This window comes from Solea solea, chromosome 3 (assembly GCF_958295425.1).
Source record: "Solea solea chromosome 3, fSolSol10.1, whole genome shotgun sequence".
NCBI lineage: Eukaryota > Metazoa > Chordata > Actinopteri > Pleuronectiformes > Soleidae > Solea > Solea solea.
Window position 1 is genome coordinate 26,236,190 of NC_081136.1, and position 10,952 is coordinate 26,247,141.

Genomic DNA, 10,952 nt, shown 5'->3' on the forward strand with positions numbered 1-10,952 from the left:
CCTTGGAAAATAGCCAGTGTGGTGGTACAGGCCAGCTTCATACAGAGCGACAGAGAGATGACAGGTGGGTGGGGGGAACCAGATTTAAATGCAAGCTCAAGAAGAAATGAGCGGAAACCGAAAAAGAAGCAGCGTCTGGCTGCATTTCAAAGATATTGGAGACTGCGAAGCTCGGTGCAGGGTTAGGATGGTTGGTTAGGTTATAAGAATAAGGCTTTTGTGAAAACACTGATTAAAAAGCTGCGTACCAACACACAAACCATTCATAAATGCTAAATTAGGCTAAAATAGACGGAGTGAGACTCAGTGAAGAGCCATTTAGGAGCTGTTCTAAGGGAGCCGAGCCAAATGAGCCGAATCTTTGAAAAGAGCCGGAACTTCCCATCACTCGTTTGCATGTGTGATGGCTGTATAGTGATCGCTGTGTCACCTACTATATATCATACCATTGTGAAAAAGTGTAGCCTGCTAATAGATAAAGAATAATAAGATGCTGGCATTATTAGTTTAAAAACAAACACTTTGAATCCTCTTTGTTTTAATGCAAAGTACCCACCCTGGTAGAAATGCACCTTAACTATATTAACTTGCTGTTCTGGTGTTTTGTTTCACTCTCACTGCTCTGATAAATTTTACAGTTTTAAAAAAAATGATTACAGCGTAGAGACCATACCTCTGCGTCGTTATTTTCCAGATTATCTACAAAAAGACGCAGGTGCCCTGTCCTCTTCCTTTCCTGAGCCACCACTCGTCCAACCTCAGCATGAACTCCTCGGACATGTCGGGGATGTACGCGCTAAACCATTCCATGGAGTTCTCCCGTGCTGATGTTTCCCCGTCGGTGCCGGGCAGCCCCGACGCTCACCACTCCACCGGCGTCCACTTCGAGCCTCACCCCGATGACGACGAGAAGTGCACGCCCAAATATTTCATCTTCAACTCACAGGTACAGTGGGCTCGGCGGTGCAACCTTTCACTGACCCACAACGTAACCTTGGTGAACTTTAAGAGGTCGTTTCATGTTCAGTCTCAACACAAGAAGACGTCAACACTGTATTAGCCAACTGTCAGTTTGTCATCAATGGGCTTAAACAGAGGAATGTACACGATACGCAAAGCAAACAAAGCACCAAGCATTTGCAGAGGCATGTTTGGTTAAGGTTGGGTATTTTAGGGTGTGTGGAGTTTTTTTATATATCATAAATCATGAATATGACATACTTTTTGTTTACACAACAGCCATGGCAGAAAGTTCCTGTGTGTTCCTGATCTTTAAGCCTTAATGAAAGACTTAAAAGTTGCCCAACCTGTCAGTAGCCAGAGTGAAGCTGCTATTAAACCTCACTCTAAACCATTAAATCCTGACTTGTTTCATTTATTTTTAAAGAAAAATTAAAAAAATTAGATTTTATTTCAAAACCTAAACACTCAAATGATTATAATTTTGGAACGGGGGGGGTTCTCCGGTTTCTTCCCCCAGTCCAAACACATGCAGATTTGAGGATTAGGGGAATTGGACCCTCTGTAGGTGAGAGTGTCTCTATGTGGCCCTGTGATGGACTGGTGACCTGTCCAGGATGTATCCCTGGGATTGTGGACTGTGGACTGTTTGGTGTCTTTAATGTGTCCGTTTATTTCTCTGCTATGTTCCCACAGACAGCGTACACTGTGCCAATCCTGGCCTTCGCCTTCGTCTGCCACCCTGAAGTCCTGCCCATCTACAGTGAGCTGAAAGAGTAAGTGTGCTGCCACCAAAAAAATTATTCCACTGCACACAAACTCATTATCAAGCCTTACAGATTGTCTTTGGTACAGACATTTTAGTGTTGATCTCAAAAACAAATACCTATTCACCACAACATAACTGTGAACAGGGATTCTATATCCTTAATGATTAGGCAGAATGGAACATAATAATCATCATTCAAAACTAAGAATTCATCGAATTGCAAACCAAACTCAAAAGAGGGGTTTTCAGATTTTGGCTGTCACCATGGATAAATACACAATGTGTCACGCATATGACGACAAATTGACCCAGCAACTCCAAACCTTCTAAAAGTGAGTAAGAGTGTGTGTGTGTGTGTGTGTTCCCTTTTTCCAGTCGCAGCAGGAAAAAGATGCAGAACGTTTCCAACCTGTCCATCTTGGCCATGCTCGTCATGTACATGCTGTCGGCGCTGTTTGGCTACCTCACATTTTACGGTAAGAAGTAGAACCGCAACTAACGATTATTTTCATAATCGATTAATCTGTCGATTATTTTCTCGACGGATCGTTTGCGCCATAAAATATCAGAAAACCTTAAAAAATGGTGAGCGGTGTTCGTCAAACCTGGAAATGATGATGTTCTTAAACGTCCACAAACCAAAGTGATGAACTTTGAATGATTTCTTTGTTATCCAGAGCAAAGAAATGAAGAAAATACTCACGTTTAAGAAGCTTAAACAATCAGAAATCTTGTTTTAATCATGAAAACAACTTCAAATAATATTATTATATAATCGATTCATCGTGCAGTGTTGTTAGAAAATAGTAACGACTGTAACCTCGTCACATTTGTGACATCACCAGTTTTGAGCGGGTGACGTGGCTTGGCAAAAAGCCCGGGTATACCGCTTTATCTTTGTGTGAAAGCATCTTACTCTTTGTTCCCAGACTCTTTTGTTGCATTCATGTAACCGGTGTTGTTGTTTTTTCCTCCCCCCCCCCTCCCCCGACACAGGTAACGTAGAAGCAGAGTTGCTCCACACCTTCACCAAGGTCTATAAGTTCGACACGCTGCTGCTGCTGGTGCGTTTGGCCGTCCTCACCGCCGTCACCCTGACCGTGCCCATCGTGCTTTTCCCCGTAAGTACAGCACACACAAACACGCAGCCTTCCTCTGTTGTCTGTCTCACCGAGCGCTGGCATAACCCGGTTGACGTCAGAGCGCACAAACGCGCTTCACACAGAAACACACAAACACAAACTCCACCCTTGTAATTTAAAGGATCTTGACACACCGAGCGGCTAATGTGTACGACCAAACACTGCAGCCTCTCTGGGTTTCTTTATGCAGAGTCATTTTGTGGACAAGGCTGATGTGTTTCCTGGCAGGTGAAAAAGAACACACTGTTCAGTTTTCCTCGTGTCGTCATCTGAAATCCCCAAACACATACGCCTGTCTTACTTTTCGTGTCTGGTCAGTGTTCACTGGCCTTTTTTCGCAAGATGGAGCCAAAGCCTCTGTCAAAGCCTGTGTGCGATGACCGGCCACCAAAACTATTTGTCTCGGTCACATAGCCCTCTCCTCTCACTTCCCTGCCCTTATATGGTCATGGTCTAATTTTAACTTGGCCCCAATCTGACACAAGGGGAAGAAAAGTGGCTGCTGGCCTGAGTAACACACACACACACACACACACACAGAAAAAGAGAGAGAGCGAGACAAGCAGCTGCTTATTCTTGTGTCTTTTTCTCTTTTTTTCCCCCCCCCACACGTGGTTGTAGTGACACTAGTGTGCCACCAGATGGCAGCAGATGTGTTGCTATTGAGACTGAGGTGTAGCTACGGGCAGTGTCCGCTCGATGGCAGCAGATTCAATGGGATTCAGTCTCAGGGGAATGACAGAATGATGCAGCAGTGACCAAAACACAGCTGGACATCACACACACACACACACATACATGCATTTGTACAAATGGAAATAAGAATAATACCCCCTTTAATTATTACTCTTAAACAGTTCCTCATTCTATTAACACACAAAGAGACAGTACATCAGAAGACAGCGTAAGAGAGAAAATGTGACCCCGTCTCTCTCTGCAGTGGAAGTTTACCACCTCGGGAGAGGAAAAACTCACACCCTAAGTGCCACCTTCAGGGAGATTAAAGGACAGAACCATTGAGACAGAGCGGGGTGCAGTTTATTGACAGCGTAGCAGGGAAGCAGGAGCGCCAACCTCGCTCAGGGACTTGCCCTCCTCCTTAAATGTGGGTTAACTTTATTTCATTTAGTTGGCAGCCACATCGCCCAAATTTAGTCAGCGTGCACTGATCTGTGTCTTTCACACGACACAGATTATACCACGCGGATGACAAACTGGTGATTTGGGATTATGTCTAGTCAGGGGAACAGCAAACATGTAGTTACCGCACTGAATATTCGTGTGTGACACACACACACACACACACCCATATTCCGTCAACTTCGAGTAGCCCTCGCAGTAAAGACAGTGTGATTACGAGACGAGGGTTGCTGTGTAATTGAACACAGGCCTGAAAGGTGAAGCAGCGAAAAGAGCAGTGGTGAGGTGGAGCACAGTGAAAAGAGCAGCAACACAACCTCGTGCTCATACTCGCTCGTTCACTTGGACACTGTTTTAAAAACCGGTTCTCGTGTACTGTAGAAATACCTGCATGGAAAAGGCGTAACGTGAGCCGTGTCAGCTGTGCAGATGAGGACGTGCGGCAATGGGAATGACACGGCCGTGGTTTTGTGCGTCTATATTCGACTGGCCAGCACTTAATCTCGCCATAATTTAACCACAGATTGAAGAACTTTGGAAACCGATGTCCGACTTTGGACAAAAAGAATGACTTCGTCCCACAGTCAACTCTGCCAAGTTTCCATTTGACATTTAAGAATCTTCCCTCAGATAGCCTGACCTTCATCTTGAAGGGAAATGCCATTGACCTTCGTCGAGAGATTAACAACAGCTTTGTCTGCGGCCGTCCTTGGCTCAGGTGGGAGGGGAGAGAATGTGTGCGTGTGGGAGGACTGAGCGTTTGAAAATACAAGTGTAGGTGTGGACCTGTGTGTGTGTGTGTGTGTGTAGGTTGTGCAGTCACGTGAAGGATAGTTGTAAAGGGAGGCCAGATTAGGCTTTAGCGAGATCCAGTTCATAATGAAAGGGCTTTATGTGGAGTCAAACATGCCCCAGTTCTCAGGGTCTTGCTGGATTCATGAATCCATGGCAGAGGTCTGCAGATCAGCGTAATAACAGTGTCATAACAGCGTCATAACAGCGTACTAACAGCGTAATAACGTTAAAATGCCGCCATCATGTACTTTTGCGTGTCATTAGTAGCACTTGATATTGTAAGCTTTAAAAGTGTCTTTTAATCACCTTTAAGCTTTTAATTCTTTAATTGTTAATTCGAAAAGGTTTGAATTATTAAAACCAGTGGGACAAAAGGTGTCTCATATTTAATTATTACCTTTATATTAGTAAAAGAAAAAAAAAATCCTTTATCGAGTGTAATATAAAGCATTTGTAAAGCTTCAGGGGAACCTCTAAAATGGCATCAAAGTTTCCATTTTATTAAGTGATGTAAATGAAATCATATTTCTGTCTGGAACAGAGATCCGTTTTTTGGCACACACCATCTGTGTGCCTATCAGCTGTGGAATTGTGGAACTGAAATGCTGCAGACTGTTGTTGACATGGCAGTGAAGCTCATTTAAAGCGATGGTTCGTTGCATGTGTTGTTAAAAACACGCAGACACCACTTCCTGTTGATATTAATACCCATGAAAAGGGACTTTTACAACGTGCCTCTCTCGCTCTCTCTCTCTCTCTCTCTCTCTCTCTCTCTCTCTCTCTCTCTCTCTGTAGCCGCTCAAATTCAAATGTGCGGCTGCTGCTTCGACTCCAGTTTCGAATGCACTTTCACGTGTGCAGAAATCTGGACTCAAAGAAAACACGACCCTTGTTTTCAGTAAAAACCGGTTCGAGGCGAAAAGGTTTGCTTTTATCTCTTTCTGGTTTGGACAAACGTTGCAGGAGCAGCTCTGGTCTCAGCACCTGGCTGATTCCAGATTTGTCTGCCTACAGCTCGTCTGTCCACATACCCCCGTGTGTTTATGTGTATGTGTTTAAAAAATGTGCAAACATCGCACACTGAACTCCAAAGCCTTTGCACCAGTTAACAGCCAAGTGCTGAATAGTTCGGAGCCCTGGATAGAAATACCACGCCTAAGCCCGAGTTTTAGTCGGGAATTATGCAACTGGTGACCGGGGAGAGAGAGAGTTTCAGGAGAGATGAACTATCATTATTACTGTATCTGTCAAACAAGACGTTTCTTTGGCTGTCCATGTTAAAGGGCAGGCGTCACCGCGGTGCCTCCTGAGTTCGCCTGGCTCAATCTGACAGAGCAGAAAATCCAGTGAATGTGATGGGTTTTTTTTTTTAATCTCCGCTGTGCACCCACTAACTAACTGCATATGAATCTTGTTCCAACGTGAAAGGAGACAAAGAAGGCATGTGGAGTTCTTGGTGCAGTGGCTCTCAGAGAGACAGAGACGTACAGCTCAGTCTTGTCCTTTTCAGGCTCATTAAATAATGACAGACCTTCTCCACACACACTGTTTAAGAGAGTCTGCCACGGCTGGGATTAAAATGTGTCGCCATGGCGACGGATCTATCCGAATTTAGCACTAGTAACTAAAAAGGGGAAGGAAGACAGACTTGTCGGAGGTGAAGGCGTCTTATACAATAGCAGCTTTTTGGAAAGACACACCTCCCACTTGCTGGCAAGGCCGTCCTCCTCTCACAGGCGGCTGATGCAATCCCATGGTTCCGTTGCACTGTGGGAGATAATCCCCTGCCTTTGTCAATGGGTGCCACAGGCACTGCCCCCCCTTCAACCTTCCCCCCCTGCGTCCTGTGAGCTCCCCGTGCCTCAGGTTTCACCTGCCAACCTTTCACCCACTAGTGGCTCCAACAGGCTGTCTGTGGCCCAGCAGCTTAGCTGTGATCTCCAGGTTCTCCATGTTTCCCTCTCACACTCACACACACACTTCAGTCAAGGCCAAGTGTGGGAATCAGTGTCAGGCAACAGGGCAGCCGAGCTGACACTCTGCCGACTCGACTGTTAATGTTAATGGAACGACTTGTGTGTTAAACATAGACATAGACGGACGAAAACACGGTCATATACCACAAAGGTCCAGTGTGTACCCATAAGGAGGCGTCATCAGGTTTAATAATCACTTTATAATAAAATATTTCTTGGTTTTTGTAGCCTTAGAATAAGCACCTTAAGGTCTCTGCATGATGGAGGCCCCTATCTTGCACCACCATGTTTCTACAGCAGCCCAAGCCGTTGACACGCAGATGAAAAAGAACGGCTCTGCCCACTCTAACCTCGATGCATAAACCAGTTAAAAAGAAGGAGGAAATGGCAGAGTTGCGAAAGAGTGTTTACATCCTTTCTAGTAGTAGCAGTTCCATGACATGCTAATGAAAGGAGTCTGTGTCAGCCGAAAACTTTAAATGTCAATACTCTGTGTTCCCCAGATCCGCTCCTCCATCACGACCTTGTTATTCAGCGGTCGGGAGTTCAGCTGGACTCGCCACCTGCTCATCGCCGTCGTGATTCTGGCCTGCAACAACTTGCTGGTGATCTTTGTCCCGACAATCAGAGACATCTTCGGCTTTATTGGTGAGTCGCCGCTCTGAACAATGTGCGGTTCGTCGCGGGGACACGTTCAAATATCACCGAGGTCAAATAATAATGATATAAGTTTGATATAAAACAGTTGCAGTTGAGCCTGCACCAGGTTGAGGCCTGCACACACAAACTCACAACACACACAATGAGCGTTCTGATATTTAACAAGGGAACGATGGGCCGAATATATATCAGTTAAAGAGTTGTTATTGTCTGAAAACTGTCACAGTGACTTAAACTTGGCCCCAGTAGCTAATTTGACCAGATTGTGTGGAGTTTAAAAAGAAAAGTACGTGGTCCTGCAGTTTTGTGACAAAACCTTCATGATTTCATCATGAATTTGACCTCAATGCAACACAAATTCCAATAATCAGGTGACAGTGTGGAATGCTGCTCTCTGATTGGCCGAATCACCATTTCCCTCTGCTTTCTGTTGCAGGTTCTTCTGCGGCCACCATGCTCATCTTCATCCTACCTGCTGCCTTTTACCTCCGCCTGGTAAAATCAATCCCGTTCCGCTCCCCACAGAAGATCGGGGTAAGAGTGCAGGAACACACACACACACACACACACACACCGACAGCTTTCTCACTGTATCATGTTCCACACTCTGCAGACTCCCCGCTGTGCGTCAGCGCACATTCAATCCCTCATCCGCCTCTTGTTCTTGTCTTCACTTTGCAGGCGGCCGTCTTCCTGGTCGTGGGAATCGTATTCATGATCGGCAGCTTGTCGCTCATCGTCCTCGACTGGATTCACAACCCGCCAGGCTCCAGCGGTGGCCATTAAGGTCCTCTCCTTTCTCCCCCACTCCCCCACTTAAAAGCGGCGCCCTGAGCCCCACCCTCCGTCCCCACTGCGTTCTTCCACTTCCACGTTTCCCTTTTTGCCTCATCTGTTTTCAAACGTCAATCATGAAACCTCAGTATAAAGACATGATGTGCTGCACTATGATGTGCCCCCACAGAGAGAATATCACTGGAGGGAACGTCTATATATATATATATATATATATATATTTTTTTAGTTTTAGTTTTTTTGTTTTTTTGCTGAAAAGTTCTGGATGTGACACATTGAAGTCAAGAGAATCAAATCCCAGCGAGGGGGAAAAACAGACTGGTTTAATGTACTTTACTGTAACCAGTTTGAAATCATCATCATCATCCTCGTTATTCTAGTTATTTTTATTAAACATGAATTGTGTGACAGTCACGCCGGCGTCTGTGAACGCCAGGCGCCGCGAGCCCCTCACAGAGTGTTCTGTGCGGAGTGTTGTCCACCATGAAACAAGGAGCACTTAGCACTAGCGTTACACTTCACTCTGGTTATGTGTGTAGAGCTATCACGCGCGCACAAATGTATCATCATCATCATCATCATCATCATCATCATCATCATCCCGAAACAACATTTTCTCTGCTGTTATGTCACGTGTTCACAGTCATAAGCTTTGCCAAAGTCTCCGTGCACGCTTGCGTGAATCGGCCTGATTCTCCACACTCTCGAGGATCTGTTAGTCACACAAATGATCCACGCTGACTGTCAACAGAGGGATCTGAACATGCAACAGTATGATTGTACATTACTGAGTTTTATCTACTGAAGAAAAGAAAGAAAAAGAAAAAAAAAAAAGGTGTTGCACATACGTGATATCTGACCTCATATAGCGCCGTGCCTTTCAATCCTCCTTTTGAACCCACATGGAATAATATATATAGATATATATATGTATATTAAAAGGCACTTAATAGTGTTCTACCACGTAGTATGCTGTAACAGTGTGAAAACTAACTAAATAAGAACAAAAAAAATGATGAATTCAATTCAATCAGCAGGGCTCACTGAAAGATTACTTTGTAATCCAAACGATGTGAATTCAAGAAGTGAAAATCAATACTTTCCACACGTGCCATACAATGACTCTTTCTGACATATGCCTAACACTAAGGTGCATTGAGAAAACTGGGCCTTACTTTTATGTTTCTAAAATAAAATGTGCCTATACTGTCTAAAAATACTTTGATATTTTATGGGGAAGGTTATTCTTAGTTTTTCTCCTCACCTAGAATTAGAAGAAAGGAACCAAAGCAGTGTTTTGTCTTCTCTCTTTGCTAATTATCAATATATGAATGAGGAAATAACTCCCAATAAACTTACATTTGAGTTGAAATAAAAAGATATTTTTAGCTCTTCAAGTTTCAAGCTTTCCCCTAAAATGTCAAAGTATTACTTTCAAAGAAGACGGTTCATAATATCACACGCTTCATAATATCTGAATTAAAAGCAGAGGAGCAGCGTTTAAAAACCTATTACACACGCAGAGGATGTGACCCATGCATGCTTGACGGTCAACCAAGCTCAAAAAAAAACTACAATCGTCTTTTAATCTCAGACTGGGATGATAAGTGATCTGTACTTTTAACAAAAACGGTCACGCTCACCCTTCACGAGGGAGAAGTCTCAGCTTTGTTGTTGCGGGGGGAAAACTGAGAAGCATTTTTGTTTTGGAGCACTTGAAGCAGGGCACACAGGTCACTTTTTCTGTCCCGGTTCATGTGGACACAGTACAGTCATTGAGCTCCTTGGACTTAATATCAGGTAGTTCCATAACTTCAGTATTCACGTTTGTTCATTTTTTACGCAGTGAGACGGACATTTTATTTTTAACAAAGAGGAAAGTCAAGATTCATTTGACCCTTTTCTCCGGCTCCAGCCAAAGTGGACGACTTTTATAGATCCTTTGTGGATCTATGTACATTAAACAGATAGATATTTCAAATGAAATAGTGTATTATGTGCATGTTTTTGGATTTTAAACATGGTCTTTTTGGACAATTGTAAATGCTCTGTAAATACTCTTTATATTATGGTACACTTTAGACTCATCGTCTGTGAGCGGGTTGTCGGGGATTCTGCCTTACAAGTATTCTGCAATCCAGTGTTTGTTTTAGTATAATACACTTTAAATATATATATATGAAACATGTGTTAGTCTTTTGTCTTGCTCTATAACTAGTTACCCCCCCCCCCCCCCCCCCCTTTATTTGAAGCTTGTATATTTGTTGAAACTTGGGTCTTTATATCCTTTTTTTTTGTTAACTTGCCTTCTCTGCATGAATTAATCACCTGTCTGCGTCATAACGGTTTATTTCATTGGTTTTCTAGCAACAGGTTTCAGAACAGGACGCCTTAATAATCTGTAATTTAAGGTATTTATCCGATGTAGCCACACACCAATGAGCAGATTGTATAACAAGAATCTTTTTTCCTGTTTGCCACCTCTGAAGCTCGACAAGGACACTTTCTTATGCCGAAGTATTTCACACCACGCTGTTATCATTGCCTATTTATAGCATCTTATTTGATGATGTTACTTGAACTGAAGCTTTCCAGGGTCTGAGCGATTCTGCGAGCTTTGGTACCGGCTGTTAATGTTCAATCATGGATTGTCCGCCATTTGAAAATCTTGTGTGCTTTTATTTTTTTTTCTCCCTTTAACACTTTGACGAATGT

The 10,952-nt window shown here is 43.7% G+C and overlaps 1 protein-coding gene across 2 annotated transcripts in view; it reads left to right on the forward strand.

Annotated features, from left to right (window-relative positions):
• slc38a4 (solute carrier family 38 member 4) overlaps window positions 1-9,441 on the forward strand; it is a 30,388-nt gene extending 20,947 nt beyond the window's left edge. For both annotated transcript variants that reach the window (XM_058625053.1, XM_058625054.1), the window contains exons 10-16: window positions 695-946; window positions 1,657-1,736; window positions 2,105-2,205; window positions 2,726-2,850; window positions 7,286-7,430; window positions 7,879-7,976; window positions 8,124-9,441. In XM_058625053.1, the coding sequence (XP_058481036.1) occupies window positions 695-946; window positions 1,657-1,736; window positions 2,105-2,205; window positions 2,726-2,850; window positions 7,286-7,430; window positions 7,879-7,976; window positions 8,124-8,228 (906 nt within the window). In that variant the 3' untranslated portion in view covers window positions 8,229-9,441. The remainder of the gene's footprint in view (window positions 1-694; window positions 947-1,656; window positions 1,737-2,104; window positions 2,206-2,725; window positions 2,851-7,285; window positions 7,431-7,878; window positions 7,977-8,123) is intronic.
• The last annotated feature ends 1,511 nt before the right edge of the window (window positions 9,442-10,952 follow it).